Below are 18,575 nucleotides of genomic sequence, written 5' to 3'. Positions count from 1 at the left end.
GCGGGGGGGGGGGGGGGGGCAGACAGGTTGGGGGGACAGGGACAGTACTGGCAGTGTTGTAGACAAGATAAAGACAAGAGTGTGATAAGAAGCTATCTCCCGACTGAATAACTAACCCCCCCCACACACACACACACACACACACAACCATACACACAACCTTTACTAAAGTCATCTAGCGAGACGCACATTCCTTCCCCCCTAATCTGGAGCTGTTTGCCTTCCTCCTCTTCACACACCCGGTCCCTCCAGGTTACATACCTGTTCCAAAGTCATTTAGCATTTAAACCCATCAGCCCAAAGTTCACCTTATAGTGTGTGTGAAACAGCACTTACCTGAGCTTGACGCCTTAAACCTAGCACAGTGATTAGTTTGGTTCAGTTGGTTCAAAAAAATAAAAATAAACCTACCTGCTTAGCTATTGTGATCTTTGTTAAGCGGGAAAGCATTAGGAACTGGATATACCATCACACTTGTATTTCAATCTGGTGTTGTTCTTAAGGATTGAAAGAATAGAGAAAAGTGAAACTGCAATATTATCCCGAGCAGTACAGGTTCTCACACTGCTGCCAATTTGAGAAAAAATCCCTGAGCTGAGCAGACGAGCTTCTACTTCTATTGCTGAGTTACTCAAGCCAAGCCAAAAAGATGAGGGTCCCACGATGGTCTTACTGTACTTCCTTAGAGGAAAGGCGAACCTATGTCAGTGCAGGAGGATACATGTTTGTCTTGTAAGTATCCATATAGACTTTGTTAAATAAATAAGCAAACAGACACCTCTTTTTAAAAGAAATCGCAAGGAACCAACGGGAACTCTTCAATGTGTCCTAGTCGAGATCAACACGAGTAGCAAACAACGCAAATAACCAAACCTGTCGCTCTGTGAAGCTCACACAGTCAAACTCGGTAGCAGCAGTTCTTACCTGGGGTCTTGTCGCTGTTTACTTGCACACCAAAACCTCTGCTAACTCTTGTCAGCCCACAGTCAGAGTGAGTCCAGCGGCACTAGTCTATATCCCCTTCCTTTTCCTTCCCCAGCCTAAGATGATCTGGTGCTGGCATCAGACGCTCCCTCTGCTTTAGGGGCCCCTGGGTTTAACCTTGACCCCTATCGCGACATGGTGGGTCTGTTTGTTTTCAGCAAAAGGCGTGCCCAGATGGACCTGTCACCACATGACATGCTAGAATTTAGCACCCACTCAGCTGCACACCAGCACATTAAAACATTCTACTATTAACCCCGCCCACAGACAGTCCTCCACTCACGGCCACCGCAGGGCCAGAGCCATATGGGAGACAGGACATTTGAGGATGCCTAGAATTAGCCAGGGTGAGTTAGCTGGGCTGCGGCGCATGTGTTGTTTTGGGTGTGCCTCAAAGGTCGTCATGCCAGGGATAAAACGATTAAAAGTCTGAGATGAACTGGTACGTGCCCCTAGACTACACATGTACAGCAAACACGGAGAAAGAACCGAATAAACAGATCCCTAGAATATATATCGGTACAGAAGAGGCAACAGAAACCTCTTCTTGAAACGTAGAAACCTTCAGAAACCTAACTTGTGAATAACATTGCGTGTGTCATCTGGAGATGAAACAGAGGTCGAGCGCAAATCGAAGCCGTTTTTTTTTAAGCGGTGATGTATTTCACACGAAACGGGAGGACGGCGCTCGTTTGCCGCTGTCAGAAGCCGCCATCAAAATGAACCACGGCCAACACAGAAGGGCTCTCATCGCCGCGGCGGACGGGGAGAGAAAGAGCCGTTATGTAACCGGCCCTGAGTTTCGCTTTGTCAACAAATGGCAGAGCTGGGGGAGCGAGCTGGGAGCCCAGGGATCAGAGGACCGCACCGAACAGCTCCAAACATGGCTCGAAAGGGCCGCTCTACAGAACCCCCCCCCTCCATTAATTGAGAATAACCGTCCCCGATGAGCAGTCCTCACAAACCCCCGCTCACACACACTCCCCTTACCATAAACAGATTCCACAGTGGATAGAGGCCAGGGATTCTACACATTCCACAGCAGCGCTATTTGAAGTTCATTTGAAACAACTGCCACATAAAAGGAAATGTTTGTAACTTCCCGCCGTTCACACGCACGACAGCGCACCGCGACGCGCTCTGACGGTTCAAGCCCCTCCAAGGATGGATGGCGTGACGTACGGCTGAGAACGAACTGGAGACCCGGGGACTGGGTCTGTTTTGATGGAGTCATGGCGAGCTTGTGAACATGAACTTGGGCTTCCTCTGAGCTATTAGGTGCTACTATAGCCACGAGCCTGCTGAGGCAGGCCTGGGTCTTTTCTTATCCGGGGAACCCCCCACGCAGCCACTGGTTTGACGCAAGTTAATCACCGGGACTATTTTAAAAGTGATCGCACGTATTTCCTGTAAATTAACATATGGATTAAAATCTTCCTTGATGACTTTCAATACTTTGAATTTCATGGTTGAATAAAGTTGTTTACATTTACTGGAATATTAAAACATATAACATGGGACTTGGGAAACCTTCCCAAAAAACAGTAACTACTAGGGAGGATGGGTGAACACACACTGACATTTATTACAGTTGAAAATGACCCCTTCTGCGCTTGTATTCGACGTGTGTGTGTGTGTGTGTGTGTGTGTGTTATGCGTGTGTGTGTGTGTGTGCGCGCGCGCGCAAGACAGGTCCTCTGGACGGGGCTGGCTTCCCACGCAAAAAACAGTTCAAGCCAGACAGCTCCGGTGATGCAGCGTGTCTGCTTGGTGTTTGGAGCCCCTGTTATAAGAATGTCACCCGGCTGACGGTCCAGCCAGGGTAATACATCACGGAGCGGAGAGAGCTCTCGGCTGCACTCCCAGAAGCCAAAGCCCGGGGCTCGGTCTCCAACGAAGGATTCAACAAGTGCTAGAGGGGGGTCCCCTTTGAAGGATGTTCTACTTTTCAGCAGTATAACAACAATTTTGAAAACGTTTTAATCTAATCAGGTCTGAAAGCAGAAATACAGCACAAACCACAGCTTCTGTGATTCATCACAGTTGTTTACGCGGGGGTTTATTTGGCAGTATTCTCGTCGCTGTAATTGGAAAGCCGTAACAACAGATAGGCTACATCAACAACGTCGTGTGTCAACACCGGGAAGGAGCGCAGCTGCGCACGGCGGATTCCTATTGGTTTAGATAATAGAGCGCATTATGGAGCACGTCTCATATAATGTGAGCTACGATGACAATTCAACTCATTGTCTACGGGAGCGATGAAAGCCTTATCGGAGGCTTGTTGTCTCTCCCCGGTGGTTGTGTGTGTGTGTGTGTGTGTGTGTGTGTGTGTGTGTGTGTGTGTGTGGGGGGGGGGGGGGGGGGGGGGGGGGGAATGTGTGGGTGTGTTTTGACTGGGACGTGGAATGGATCGCTTTGAGTCTGTTTCCTGATATAACCCTCTGAGTGGCCAGGCGACAGAGCTACTTGATAATTCTGTCATAGGATATCGCGGCTAACCGTGCTTATAAACAGCCATGCGATAATCCAGCAATTTCTAGTGCAATGAATGTATCCGTGTGTGACGAGAATGCGTACCATGCCTCCATCACCCGTCTATTTGCGGAATGCGCGCGGTCGTTCCCTCTTATCTGGTCACACCCCGACGCGATCACAAGAGGCTGTGCCGTCGGTGAGCGTTTGGTTTATATTTAGCTTCATTCTACATGCCATAAATGTATTATTCAATAGGAAAACTTTTTTTATTTTTATCTTTAATACAATTCTGCAGACGGGGAGATCTCCGCAAGCTTGGAGCGCTGCTTGCTTGCCTTGAATTAAGAAAAAATAAATAAAAAGCCATTCGCGACTACTTCCTGTGTCAATATTTGCGAATGAGGGGGGTTGTTTTTCAACTCCCCCCCCCCCCCCCCCCCCCAGATAGGAAGATGCCTCCCCACATCTATCGCCAACCCATAAATTGTCTTTTCACAGTCTTATTTACATGCAGTCATGATTGGCTGGACTTCTTTGTGCTAAGGGCCTTGAAAAGCCAACGCGTAGCACTTCAGCGAGCCCTATCCACTTAGGACGCAGGCAGCAGATGGAGAAAAAAGGGGGAGGAGGCGCTGGTTGCCAGGCGACCGGTTGTAACATTAACATGGAGTGAAAACAGAAACCTGGTGTCTGGTCTGACCGAAACATCCGGCAAAGAACCCATCCGTTATTCACAAGACAAGCCGTGAATAACGGCTTGTCTTGTGAATAAGTTGTCCCCAACCGACTCATAAATGTCTTATGCCATATCGAGTTATGTTCACATTATGTCAGGAATGACCATGATTAGCACACTAACCACTGCTAGAAATGAGCTGATTCAATTGAGGTAAATTCAGCAGATGTGACTGGGACGTTTATTGGGTTACTTGCAACACGATTGATACAATACAGTCAACAACCAGAGAAATAGCCAGAGAACACGTTGCCCAATGCCCCAAAATGCAAACGTGACTGCTCATCCCAAAAATGTTGTGAAGTACAACTACCGTACTTACAGGCTCACTGACCTTTATCCAGATAGCAATAATAATGCAATGTTTGTTTGTGCCTCTCACTTTCATGCGTTGTTGATCTATCATTTGCTACAGTGTAATATGTTATTACATTGTCATCAGTGTTCAAATGTGTTTTCATATAAAGCCACCTGTACCTAAAACAACTGCAACTCAAAGCTGTGTGTCTTTAAATCAAAAAGATTACCGTGCTGGGCGACCCAGATGCCATCTTTGGTCAATCATTGAAATTCGGTTCAAGTTTCCTGAAGTTGACCCTCTCAAATCTAAGGGATCCGAGTAACGAGACTCTGGACAAGAGTTATAAAATATTTACAGCAGTGCAAGGCCCACCTTCCAACAGGTATCTACTCTATCGTCAATCAAAATAACTGTCCATGCACCGTTGAAGTTGACTCATTGTTAAAAGTCCACGGCTAGACTCCACGGCTGGATAATACACACAAGGGAATATTATTCTCTGTCGTACACTTACATCCTAATGCATAGGCTTTTGAAGACACTGAAACTAAATGAACTATATCTTAGAACATCTGTGTTAAGGCAGCCTGGCCAAAAATTTGTTACCAAGAAAAATCGAATTGCAATAAATATGTACAACGGACCAATCTGTGTTATTAGCAGACAACAACTGGAGGTGTTTATGAATGACGATATGTTTGTTATTCAAACATACCGACCAGTAGCGCATTTAAGTTTCATCTGAATTCCTTTCGGTATGACATCATGGTTTTGGCTTGCCCAGGGCTTGTCCACTGAGCTGTAGAATAGAGGACCGATGCAGGCCTACCTGTTTTATTAACACACGCACCCACCTCCCCATCTCTGTGCACACACTGAGAACGCAGGCCGCATTGTCTGCATTGTGCAAACCCCCTTCTGAAACTTTGCAAACCAGACTAACCACTCTGGCAGGTGTCCGGCTATTTGTCTCCAAATAAAGGTCCTTCCATCGTGTGAACGATAGCACCTGCTGTGGCTATGCTAAAACAGGGGCTAGGAGAACTGTTTGTCTTTCCCATTGACATAACACTTGGTGAGAACATGATGAAATCTATTTGGCTGAATGAGGAGCATGAATCTTTGAGGCTCAACAGACGATGCAGTCCGTAAGCAGTAGCACTAATGGACCAGTAGACGCCTGGGTCCTTCCCGACTTCCCTCAGGCTGTCTCTCTATTGACCAATAACTGTAACCAACCAGCCAGATGCAAATGCACTGTGCAGACTCATGCAAGCTTGCCAAACAAACCATTAGGGTGACTTTAGCTACAAATCGGTAAAAAAGGCTTTGCTTCATAGAGTGCATATTGATGAATTATTTACATGCAGATTGGATATTTTTCCAGTTTGCAAGGTATTCAGACATCATTTGCAGACCTATACCCCAAGGCACAACAAATAAAAGTATAATTTATCACTTTGAGTCCATATCTACACTCTCTCTTTACCCCAGATATAATTAGGTTTAAATAAATCTCAGATACAGTTTGTCTGGTTCCATTAATAGGGGACTTTGAATGTCTCCAACAACACTCGCCTATCATACAGGTCAAACATGTGCTCAAGTTCATGTTTTGGGCTGTAAATTGTCCCATGCGTTTGTCAAACGTTTGGCCCCAGCAGCACATTTTAGCCAAACTGCAGCAACATGTATTGACATTCAAAGTCAGTAGGCCTATGTCAACACTCGACAACAACATGAAGTGCTCTCAGTGTGGGACTGTTCTCTTATGCAACACAAGTTCATAGCCAGGCTGATACTGTGCCAGTATGTACCATGGTGCATGCTAATCAACAGAAATGTCCATTTACCATAACCATGCACTTTTTCAGGCTTTACCTTATTGTCTCACTTCTTCATCTAAAGAAACATAGCACAGATTAAAAGACTGAACGCTATAACAATAAATATGGCTTTTTGTTTTGCCAACACCTGGGGCATTACGCACATTTATTCCATGGAGCTAATGTCACAAGCCTGTTACGCGTGAACGTGGAGTTATTTAAATGATAGGCCATGAGCATCCATGAGACAATAGCCTAGGATAAGCAGGTGCATGGACAAAACATTCAACGCCTCACCACACAAAGTCTCAACATCCAGCAAATATACATTCCCATTATTTTGGTCAGTTTTGAATTCATGAAAATAATATGTCATTGTTTTATTCACAAACTTATATTCGACTCGAGGAGAATGATCCAATGATATAACAGAAGCCCCTATATTGGGGTTCACTTGCGCAGATGGAGCATGCATAATGTGTGGGTCCCATTGCGATCCATCTTTACTGCGGTAACACTTCCAAATCAACTGGGACCTGCAGTAGCTTGAATGAAAATAACATCCGACCGAGTAGTTGTATAATTCTTTGTAACGCTACAATATTTTCATATCATACGCGGTTTGAAATGTATCCGTGGAAACCTTTTTACATCACACACACACACACACACGCCGCTTTGAGTCACGCGACCATAACACAAAGTCAGCTCTATGACGCCAAGGTAGCGAGGCTGGACATGACACAAAGTAAAACACTTTAATTTAACGGAAAACCAAAGATTGAACGAGTACCTTTTGATGATGTGAAGGTGAGCGTATAGCCATTTGTGATGGAGATGACGTAAAAGCAAATTGGCTTACCTTTCTCGAGTCACAATCCAGGGTACCGTCTCGACGTTGCGGACACACGCGCCACTACGGTCTGTGAAATCGCGGCTGCTTTCATCAGCATGCGATCAGACGGCGGCTCCAACGTCGGTATACCGCATACATGCGTCTGCTGTTTACACCGCATCAAACTACTGCTAGGGCCGATGGTCGGTACCTCCGTTGTTATTTTTTTAAATGATTCATTTTATACTCTGACGAAACAGCACACGAGAATATTTCAGTATCCGAATTCTAAACAACCGGGTAATAATATGTATGTGCATGGGTCATGCAGATCGACTTTGGGGGACATGGGCTTGCGTGACTACAGCGCCATCAAGTGGCTGAAACAGGTTTGGAACAATGAAGTATGGCATTGAAGAACACGTGGGAAACACATTTACTGTATAAACACATTTTATATATAAGTTGACAAGGAAGAAAATGGGAATGGACTCAGTAATTATTAATAAATAGTGAACACTAGATCGGCACCAATGCTTACATCACTACCACTACCACAGTTCTGCTTAATGTTAAAGAGGTTATGTGGATTGGCTGTGGAACAGAGGAAGTAGTTATTGCGAACTATGCATTACTTAACCCAAATAATATTAATCAATAAACATTCAGTCGGTTTGCCACATAGTACATGGGTGCATCCTTGTGCAAAATGACTCGCTCAAGCTTCCTAAAAATGAATGGCGGACAATCCAGTGTAATGGGGAAATAGTAAGCACTAGACACTCACGTCACTACCACAGTTCTGCCAACTGTGTGATTCCTAGAATCTGCTTTGTCATGACATTATCCATGTTTCATCACTGACTTTCATCAAAACCCCTAAATCCAGTTTTAACATCAGGTTTAAACATTTACAAACTGTTAAATCTTTTAAATTCAACACAGTATATTGTTGCAGCAGTATTGCCTTTATTGAGGCACTTACTGCTCACTGTCCAACATTTGTCAAAGTGCAAAATCACAGTTTTTCCAACCCTAAACAACCCATCGATCAAAGCAAACCATCAAGAACCAACACGGTCACGCCATTGGATAAAATGTACAAAAATGAACTCATCTCTCTGACAGTCCACGCCATGAGCGCCGTATAAACAGAAGCATATCGGTAGAAAAAAAAACTGTAGTTAGCACCACAATAAAAAGGTTACAGACGATAACACAGGAGAACCAGAATCACCGCAGGCGGCGAGGTACAGGTGGGGCCGACGGCCGCTGAGGAACGGCGCGCGTAGGACAGGATATGTACCGCTCATGTGACACGGGCTCTGGGTTCCTGGAAGAGCACAACAAAGGGGGTAGAGGAAGTCATTAGGGTGACCGTTGTTGGATTCTGTAACCTTTGAGTCTTCAGTCGTTCAGGACAGGGTTTCTCACTTGGGAGTACTTTAGTATTTCTAAAAAACAACCCATTAGGGGTTGAAACCCCTGCCCTTCAGCTAGTACCCAGCACCCTAGTTACTACCCTGCACCAAACACACCACACGGCCTGCACTGTGTAACACATAAGGGAATTTATCACACGTATGTTTCGGACTATTCCATTGTATTCCATGATGAAATCAATGTGACTACCTCACTTTTTAAGTGATCATGTTCATCCAATACCAACCGAATATATAATCATAATAATAATGTCTCACAGTTGATATGTACCCAGATGGTGCATCCGGATGGTGAATGTTGTTCCGTCGTAAGTCACGTCTGACAGGAGCCCACATTTAATTATCTGTGCTCATTAGAGCCTCAAAGACCTCCAGAAATAACCCACAAACTCAGTCTACCGTCGTAAACAAATGCAAAAGCATTGGGGATGTGCAGTGTTTACTGCATTTGAATTAAACAGGCATGATTAGTTAATGTCCATTCTTTCTTCCTCATTCAGAGGTACATTTTCGTTCTCTAACAGGCTCATGTGAATTTAACGAAAAGCTTTTATCTCTTCACACGCTATCACACTTTAGTTTCCTCCCCTAGAGCTTCTTGAACTAAAAACCATATCAACACTTCCTCTTTTATCATTTTATGTTATCTCACGTGGTAAGTCACTCTTGAATCTCCCTGCCCTGCGTGAATTCACCAAAGAGAAGCACAAACAGTTTAAAAAAGAGAAACCAAGACCCCCGCTGCATCAGACATCCGGCCCCTTATGAGAACTCTAGTGGGGACTCTTCCACACCGACCTCACTGGGACCGGGGGAGGAAGGTGGGGTGGCAGTGGAGGGCTTCGAGAGGGGCCGCGTGAGACCACGCGGTGTGGCCGCGGGGGGCGGGATGTCCGCGGCAGGATGTCCACGGTATCCTTGAGACCCCCCCAGAAGGGACATGAAAAGAGGAAGAGAAACGTTCAGGACTCCATGCTCGATGAAGCGCTCGCATGGGTTTCAGTTTTTGGTTTCGCTCTGACTTTTTAAGATTTGACTGAAATAAAATTGGGTTGAGGTTGTTACACCAACAACTCTGTACGTGCGATGTTGCTTTTTTAGATGTAGGCCAGGTAATTGTTGCAAGTTCGGAAACACACACACACACACACACACACACACACGAGAGTCACCGGCTAGGTATCCGACTAACCAAATACATTCTATGACACTAACAGAAAGCGAATAACGGGATCTCCCCCTAGTTATCTGTCCTACATATATGGTCCGGTGGGCTGATTGAAGTCATAGCAACCCAAACTCACCTCAAAGTCTGGTTCCGTTCCGCTGCTGGTGCTCAAGATGCTATGCGTGCTGAGCCTGTTGCTCTCCGTGCCTGTGAAGAGAAACAACACTTTGGACAACTTGGATCGAAAGGAACGCCGTAAGGCTGGGTTTGTCATCATCATAGAGTCTAGTCTAAACTATTTGTATAGACCTTGATCACAGTGAGCTTTTCCGTCACCCTTTCAGACCGCTTGGTGTCCCAACGGAAGAGTACCGAAAATAGGAGCGGCTCAGCACGCCGCTTAGCACGCTTATTTTCGGACCCTGCCCAACTTTTGGCGGTGAAAAACGCCAATACAAACGAACCGTGCCGCTCAGTGGAAACGAGGCATTATATACCCCCTAATCCTTAACCCTTTTGGGGGGGGGGGAGACATCGAAGAGAAGGAACAGGGCTTGTACTTTTAGTAGCGTCTGATTGATGAGGCAGTTCAGAGAAGACGAGCCATGAGGTGTCATTAGGATAGCAGCTGGACTCACTGGAAGTGCTGGAGGTGCTCCCGGTCTTCCAGTTGCCTCTCTGAATTGAAAGAGACACGGGGGGGGGCGGGGCCATCACCCGGGGGGCATAATCATACAAAGAATATTCAGCGGTGATCTCAGGGTCGCCGACGGTACGGCTCTGGATCGGGGCTGTTATTTCGAGATCTTTAAGAAAAGGAAGAGAATAACATGAGCCTTATGTGCCTCAGAATCTAGGCCAGAATCGAAGTCAAAATCTGAAGGTGAAACATGCTCACCAACATTCCTTCTGCCCGTCTTTTTCCTCTCCTTGCGTCGTCTGTTGATGCTCTTCCGTAGCTTATTTAAATTTTCCTACGGAAAAAAGAAAAAAAAACAGTGACACCACGTATAGCGATGCAGCAATTTATTAGTACAGATAATGGCTGCAGGAACCAAACTGTTCCTGCAGCGGTTTGTTCTGCTTTTGGGAACTTTGAGCCTCTGGCTAGAGGGAAGCAGCTAAAGCGTGGCCCCTTTATGTCCCCCGTTTCAAAAAAAAAAATCCTAGAACCGCCACTGGGGCCAGCAGAATCCCTAGGGTGGAACTCGTACTGTGGGTCTGTATGTGTCCGCTATACCTGCTGGCACCGTAGGGAGTTGGAGCGCTCGTGCTCAGACTGCCATGCCTTGAACTCCTGGACCGCCTGGTTGACGCTGATGAGCCCCAGCTTGACTCTCTCCTGCAGGGCGATGAGCTGCCTCTGTCCCGGGGTCTTCATTCCACTATACGCATCAAAAGTAGCCGAGGAACACGGAGCGCGCGTCCCCGGCTCGGCTGCGAGGGAAATGAGGAATGCCCGCGTTAGGCTCGACGCCATTGCATGGACAGTGTCTCCTGGACGGACCTCCAGCGCGCACATATGCCCACGGATGCCATCGGTTGTATCCAGAGAGGGATGCTTAACTTACCTCATCCAGATTTATTATTGTGGCTCTGTTCATATTTACCTGCAGGCCTCTCGCTCCTCGTTGGTCTCGTTGGGAGAGTGCTCCGGGGATCTGAGAACACTGTGGGAGAAAAAGAAGGGGAGTTTAAGGTCGGACGCTCACAGTGGATACCGGATGAAACTGTAATGAGCACGGAGAACGTTTAGCCCGACCTCTGGCGATGTAAGGCTTGTTGTCCAGTGACACTGAGCTTTCAGGTCTGGGCATGGGGGCTGGCGGCCGGTTGATTGCTCTGACGTGATAGGTCGCGGTGTCGTCGACCATATGGTAGATATCCTCTTGAAAGGTGTTGTATAGGGGGCCATCTTCTAAATTGTATTGCTCCTGCTCCAGATCCTCCTCCTCCTCCTCCTTCTCCTCCCTCTCCTCCTCCCTGTGTTGGGGCATGTCGTTCTGCCTGACTTCCTTCGTGTCCTCGACCTCAGGGTGTTCCCACTCCTCTTGCCTTTGGCCCACCCCTGGTTTTGCTGTTGGATACAACACAGTCACATTGTCTTCTCCGGCAGTGATCCGATGTAGCCCTGTGAGAGCATCCTGATCTCAGAGTTCACATTCGGTTTATCTCTGCAGAGCTGTCTGGCCTTCTAGCCCATTGAGTGCCACTTCCAAAAATGTCCAAATTAAAGGACCAATCAGCATAAGGGGGAGGGAGTTTCAGTTAATGGCAAACCACGTGCAGTCCCCAAAATGTTCAGAGATTCTAACACGAATTTGCAGAGAAGTCTGACGCTCTCTCTTTTATCAGAGGAAGAGCGTCACTTAGTTAATTGTTTTTCATTAGCTGGGGTTTTTCTGACATTCATTGTGAAACACCAACTTCTATATCCGGATGTTCTCATGAGTTCCGATAAGTTGCAATAAACATGGGGACTTCAGACCAACCGGCTACCTAGGAAGAAGGTCCTCAGCATGGCCTCTTCCGGGTTCTGGTTCTCCGCCACTCCGGTCATCACTTCGTCTAGAGGGGGACATCAGCTTGTCATCAGCGTTATGCTGTTCATCCATGTTCAATGTAACACACACACACCCTTTCCATACCACTGCTCCTTCCCTAACCATTTTGGCTCCCTAATCATCATCATCATCATCATCATCATCATCAACATCATCATCATCATCATCATCATCATCGTCATCATCACCACAAACATCATCATCATGTTGTTCAAGAGGAGAGCTTACACAAGTCCTCTGCACATTCCGGGTTAATGTCCAGCATGGACTCATAGATCTCCCCCGTATGCTCCGAGCAAGTGAGGATCTCTTCTGAGCCGGGAGCCATCAACATATATACTTCACAGCTGTCGTCGTCCTGTGGGTCAGAACTGAGTGTGTCTGCTGTCTCCTGGATAAATAAACAAAGGAACGGAAATGAATAAATGCGCAATCAGTTAAATGTAATGGAAAAACCCAAAAGCTAGACTTGACTTAATTGATGAAGGGGGTGATACAAATAACGCTCTTCGCTAGAGTTACGTTTTGACCTAGAGCAGGGGTTAATGAACGTTTCTGTGAACTGTGAACCGCATCTCTGTGAACTGATACTTTCGTTTTAACAAAGATTCAGTTCACTGTTTCAGAGAACTCTGAGCATACCGGAATCGGTGATTCCTTTGTTCGAAAGGATCTCCAGAGAGGGCTGAGTGTTCTGAGCGTTTCCGTGCGTTTTCAGACAGAGACTCACCTCCAAATGGCTCGCAACCCATCTCGGGTCCCGACCCGTGGTTTGAGGAACACTGGATGCTGTCATGTTATGAGGACATTGACACCGCGATACCGCCCCGGTTTTGTGTCAAAAAACGTACCACAAACTCGTCCATGAACTGCCGGAGATCGGTGAAGCCGCTGCGCTCCGCTAGGGTGTTGGGATAGTCCCCCTGCTTGTTCATGACACTGTAGGCCTGCAGCGCTCCGGGACAATGGAGAAGAGTCGTGGTCAGCTTCCTCAGGCCGTACTTGGCGGCAAAATGGAGAAGCGTGGGAAGGTCTTCGTTCCGCTGGTCTGAGGGGCGAGGAAAGGGTAAATGAGAGTGCATGGGTTTCACATCTCCCTGGATGCTACAGGTTGATTAAAGAGCAATCAAACACTTGGCAATCAAAAGCCAGGCACAGCCCCGTCTCTGGTCAGAACACTGTTCACGTACGGTTGGCTCGCTTTGATTGGGCTGAAATTGGGTCAGGGCACACAGTAGGAACCGACTGTCCTATGTTTGATGTTGGCTTTGAGGGTTGGTGATATGAAGCAGCCCAAAGTATGTCCTTTTTGACAAAAGTCCTGTGATATAAACTCGGTTCGGTAACGGTTCAGTTTTTTTTTTAGCAACGTCTTCTTTGATATTTTCAGTCGATGACCGCAAGCGTGACGATAAGCTTTCTTTTTTTAGTCTCGGAGGATTTTGAATCGGCTTTGAAAAAGTGCCGTACTCACATGTTGACATATTGTCTGTTTCCATCTGTTCGATTCCAAAGAGCTGAAGTCCACCCAATGGCATTCTGGATTTCAACATGTCAGTGAGCATGTTGTCCACCGATTCGGTTTTATTGCACCTAATGTTGAATGCCTGCAAATACAAATGTATTGACGCGTCTTTGACCTTCTTTTCGCCTTGCATATTGACGTGGATTTTATGTTGTTAGGGTAGACTCTTACCTGGCAGATGAACTCAATTGGAGAAGTGGCGTTATCCAGGTGACGACTGACCGCGTCCATGTAGGTGTAGTATGTTACATCCGTCAGACTGACGGTTGAAAAATGGTTCGCTGAATCGCTGAGCAAAGAAAGAGATACTTCTCCAGGAGGCATATCTGTGCATAACGAAAACACAAAAAAACACGGAGCATTACAGAAACACAAAGCATCTGAAATACCCATATTACAGAAGGCCATTTATATATAGGTTACCTACCAGGAGCTATAACGCTTAATGTGTATTCATTCACTATGGTTGCTACAACATGCTGTGGAGATCCATGCTCAGATGAGAAAACCACCTCGGTCTTAGACTCAATGTCCGCCTTATGCAGTAGAATGATGTACAGAGTTGTCCGCTCCTGGGAAAATAGATTTTTACACTTGTTAAAACATAATTTGTAAAGGTGTGGTTTATCATTAAGTGTGGTTTATCATTAAGCCGACGCTACAGCTACAGCTATACAAAACTTTTATGATATGTTATGATCATTTTGACCAGTGCTGGGTTATAGATTAGCTGTGTAGATTGGGTTTATTTTGAGAGTTTGACGTAGCTTGTTTTTTTTTTTACAAACTGCAATGTTTCTGATTAGCTAACCACACTTAAATGATAAGGTGTTGGTGGATAGTAAACAACTTACTATGGCTAGATCTTTACCACATTTAATACTCCTATTATTTCCATTACACTTTTCAACCAATCATCCATCCATTCCTACATGCTATTCCCATTCAGGGAGTCAGAGTAAAGCATCTGAAAACCATGAGAGGGATGCCAATAAATCATAGACTCACATCCACACTCGATTGGCTGAAACAGGCACAAACCCATACAAACATGGACATAGAAACTGGCAGGCAAAACCCAAAGAAACTGAAATCAGGTAACAACTGCGCACCGCCGCCCGTGGCAGGTCACTCCACTCTATTTTGAATATTAGCCGCACTACAACAGCGATCTGTGTGTGATGATTATCAGCACTTGAAAACGGCTGTAATCTCACCCCACAGGGAATCCTGTTTGGCTGGACGGTGAGACACGTGGGGCACGGGACGGATCTCTCCTCCGGCTGCGGAGAACCCCCGCGGCTCGAGTCCACTATGAGGTCCGGTTCTGCTTCTGTTACTGGTTCTCCTTCTTCCGCTGACAGGTACTCCTCAGCTTCAGGTTCCTCTGCGACCTCGCAGGCGGTCTGAGCGGCCACCTCGTCGGGTCCTTCCGGTGTTGCCTCCCGCTCGCTGTCGACCTCTTCTTGTTGGCCTTTGGAGTAGCGGTGACTGTGGTTACTGGTTAATATCCCCTTCAGATACACACGCACGACACGCACACACACACACACACGCACACGCACGACACTCATAGAGATACGTTCATGCATGCACACACACACACACACACACAGGAACACTCTTAGAGGCATTCATGCACACACACTGAACAAACACACACACAAAAGGTTACACACACACACACACAAACACACACACAAGGTTACACACACACAGACAAACATACACACACACACATATAAGGTACAGACAAAAACAATAACGCAATAGCAAACACACAGACACACACACACAAACACACGCACACACACACACACACACACACACACACTCACACTCCCTGGGACCTAGCGCCTGTCTACCGTCCTCCATGGCCGCCAGGACGGTCTGGATGTAGACGGCGGGCTCGTCGTCGCTGTGCAGCTTGCTCCAGTCCTCCCAGTGGAGGAAGCTCCCGTCGGGGACCAGCTCCTCCGCCACGCCGCACAGCAGCACCACCACCCTGCGGGGGGGCTGCAGGAGGCGCTCCAGGGCCCAGAGCAGGTCCCCGTCCTCCAGGAGATCCAGCAGGGCGGCGGTCAGCAGCAGCACCACGCACTGGCTCCGGTGGAAGCGCTCAAAGTCGTAGCCGCGCAGCTGGTCACGCGGCGAGATGGCGTAGGCCTGGATGGATCCGTCGCCGAACGCCGCCATGGACTCGAGGATGGCGTGTAAGTACTCTGCCCATTCCTGGGCCTCAGGCGTGTGCAGGATCAACAGCTCGCAGCCGGCAGGGGAAGAGTCTGCCGGAGGAACAGAGGAAGTTATTAACATCAGCACTGACTAATATTTAACGTGCGCCAACGCGGGTCCATAGTCCAGGTCATGACACCGAGGATGACATCCCGCTGGTGACACATCACCCCATGACCGCCGGTGGTATGATGCATTGTTCCCCACTGTGCAGCAAGCGATGATGTTTTGGATGGAACCGTTCCACAGTCACACCGTCAGTCCTGCCAGAGCTACTGAATGTCGAGATGAGTGTGGTGGCAGAATGAATGGCCGCTCTCTGTGGCCCGGCAAGCACACCCACTCTCAGTTCCCCGCCACAAAAAGACAAAAAAAACACAGGAAAAACTGGGCAAACTTCACACTGTGTCAACACTCCTCTGGGTAATTTTGTTTGACTCATTACACTGTTTAATCAGGTTGGATTCACCCCCTCCTACTCCATACTGGGAAAGGGCCCAGATCCAGTCAAAGGGCCCTTCATTGCGTTCTGGAGTATGGTCTCCTGGTGGTTTCAGGTTATTGAACCATACAGGAAGACCATGCTCACTTCCTCTTTCAGTTAAGCTGTGTTACGCTCCCACAGCTGATCAAATAGTCATCACCATTATTCCCCAAATCGAATGACACACATTTCACACTCAAAACGTTGAAACCTAAAAAACTGTACATTGGGTTGTGTTCCGCGACATCGTTTGCTCAAATGTTCCATGTGTTGCGGTTTTAGCAGGAAATCAGGAAATTGTACTTCAAAGTAAATAGTTTGAATAAAGATGTCATTCTCAAAGTTCCAAACCTGAGGTTTCCTCCATAGCTGAGCAGTGTGGCCTTCGTGTCTGAAGTCCCCGTGAGAAGCTGGTCATCTGCGGCAGTAGCTCTGTCTCTGGTGGACTAGCACCCGGTGATGCGCTTCAGCTGGCAACGTTTTCGCCAATGAGCACTGTCATATAAATAGCACTAGTTTCCTCATCAAGAGTATAGTCGACACCACTTCCTGAAAAGCTGTGAAAGTACAGCCCACAAGGCCGTCCTCAAGCACAGTGTTTGTATTACACCTGAAGCATGCTGGCTCGTCCATTCTCTGACCTCTCTCTGGCACGCACACACACACACACACACACACACACACACACACACACACACACACACACACACACACACACACACGTGTGCGCACACACACACACCAGACATCTAGTCTTGTTTGCGTATGCATACAATGCATGTTCTCTTTCATTTCCTTAATAAGTGAAAATAGGTTCTTATTTGCAGGCATGTAAACACAGACCACTCATTTAATAATCCAAAAAATATACATTTGTCATGGAAATTCTACTTACTATTTACTTATTATTTAGATTGTTTACTCATCACACAATCGTGGACAATTATCAATCGTAATTTAACTATAATTTTGTAACCTCCTGTGACCTCTTGCACCTGTAAACAATAGCAACGGACACTTTACATATCCTACCGCTAGAGGGCAGCATGCAATCAATTAAAAAATGGACGAGCGCTAAATTTGTCCCCCTCAGTTGAAAAATAAACACGACAATAAACAGAGCATGCCTTGATGTAGGACTGTGTGTTTAAGCAAGTCCAGCCTAGGGGTGGGCGGTAATAAATGCTTAAAATTGTCAATGGATATATAGCTATGAAGTTACATGATTGTATTGATACCACTGCTTGGCCAAATGCCAAGTAGGCTAACAGGGATTCCCCAGTCCATTTAAGGCAATTAGTACGGTAAACCGAGACAAAAACTGCCTATCATGTTTATTCTGAACTATCCATTTGGCAGAATTTGAATAATTTGTCAGCTTTGACCATCTCCCACCAGTAATTTGCACTGTGAAACATTTAGCATTTTAATGTATTGTGGCGAGCAGCACGGGAAAGACGGGAGCCCAGGATGAACAATTATGCAGTTCCGTGCCCCATACACCGCACGACTACGGACTGCCTTTATTAACCAACCGAACGTAACAGAAACACGGGACACCTGACCAACACACACACAACACTCTCACTAATGGTCCCGATCACACTACACATCACACAACAATGAAACAACACACAATTAACACACAACATCCCGAACCCATTAGCCCCAACAACAGAACAAATCAACAAAACCCCCTTTGTCAACTGACTACCCCAACTCCCAGAATCCCCCGCGGCTCCCGAACATGGCGCCCACACCCGTGGTCGCCACAGTATGCATTCCTTGAAAAACACATTTTGATTCACAATCTCAAAAAAAAGGTTGTTGGTTCAGGATTATCAAAATAACCTTATGTGGCGAATGGCGATGACAATTCCTGGATTCAGTTCATAGGTTTGTATTTATGACCAAAACACCACAAATGTTCAAACCGAGGGTGAACATCGCCTGACAGAAAGGACCCTGACTGGTCTGTTAGTATCAAATAGTGCCAC

The 18,575-nt window shown here is 46.7% G+C and overlaps 2 protein-coding genes across 3 annotated transcripts in view; both read right to left on the bottom strand.

The window, feature by feature from the left end:
• The window catches only part of LOC307070649 (sorbin and SH3 domain-containing protein 1-like), a 40,143-nt gene extending 32,814 nt beyond the window's left edge, over positions 1-7,329 (bottom strand). The window contains 1 exon segment of the mRNA XM_079729216.1: positions 7,188-7,329. The gene's annotated coding sequence lies outside the window, so the exon portion shown is untranslated.
• Positions 7,330-7,595: 266 nt separating this feature from the next.
• On the bottom strand, positions 7,596-17,060 carry pik3ap1 (phosphoinositide-3-kinase adaptor protein 1). Of its 2 annotated transcripts, none has more exons than XM_079729217.1 (17): positions 16,930-17,060; positions 15,698-16,144; positions 15,077-15,333; positions 14,287-14,431; positions 14,031-14,185; positions 13,809-13,941; positions 13,186-13,382; positions 12,563-12,725; positions 12,270-12,338; positions 11,533-11,847; positions 11,381-11,440; positions 11,011-11,207; positions 10,669-10,744; positions 10,409-10,576; positions 9,907-9,977; positions 9,401-9,519; positions 7,596-8,493 (listed from the first exon to the last, which is right to left on the bottom strand). In XM_079729217.1, exons 1-17 carry the CDS (start codon positions 16,994-16,996, stop codon positions 8,394-8,396), a joined length of 2,739 nt encoding a protein of 912 aa, XP_079585343.1. In that variant the 5' UTR covers positions 16,997-17,060; the 3' UTR covers positions 7,596-8,393. The 2 variants fall into 2 exon arrangements, with proteins under 2 accessions (XP_079585343.1, XP_079585344.1); XM_079729218.1 differs by having other exon boundaries at positions 15,725-16,144.
• Positions 17,061-18,575: the final 1,515 nt, after the last annotated feature.

The sequence above is a fragment of the Pollachius pollachius genome (assembly GCF_949987615.1).
Source record: "Pollachius pollachius genome assembly, chromosome: 2".
NCBI lineage: Eukaryota > Metazoa > Chordata > Actinopteri > Gadiformes > Gadidae > Pollachius > Pollachius pollachius.
The sequence above is the reverse complement of the archived record's forward strand: the minus strand, read 5'-3'. Positions and strand labels throughout refer to the sequence as shown.

Coding starts and splice junctions, on each gene's coding strand:
- pik3ap1 (XM_079729217.1), bottom strand. CDS start 16,996: ATGACCAGCTTCTCACGGGGACTTCAGACACGAAGGCCACACTGCTCA. Junction 15,334..15,697: donor GGCGCTAGGTCCCAGGGAGT/GTGAGTGTGTGT, acceptor GCTACTCCAAAG/GCCAACAAGAAGAGGTCGAC. Junction 13,942..14,030: donor CAATTGAGTTCATCTGCCAG/GTAAGAGTCTAC, acceptor TTGTATTTGCAG/GCATTCAACATTAGGTGCAA.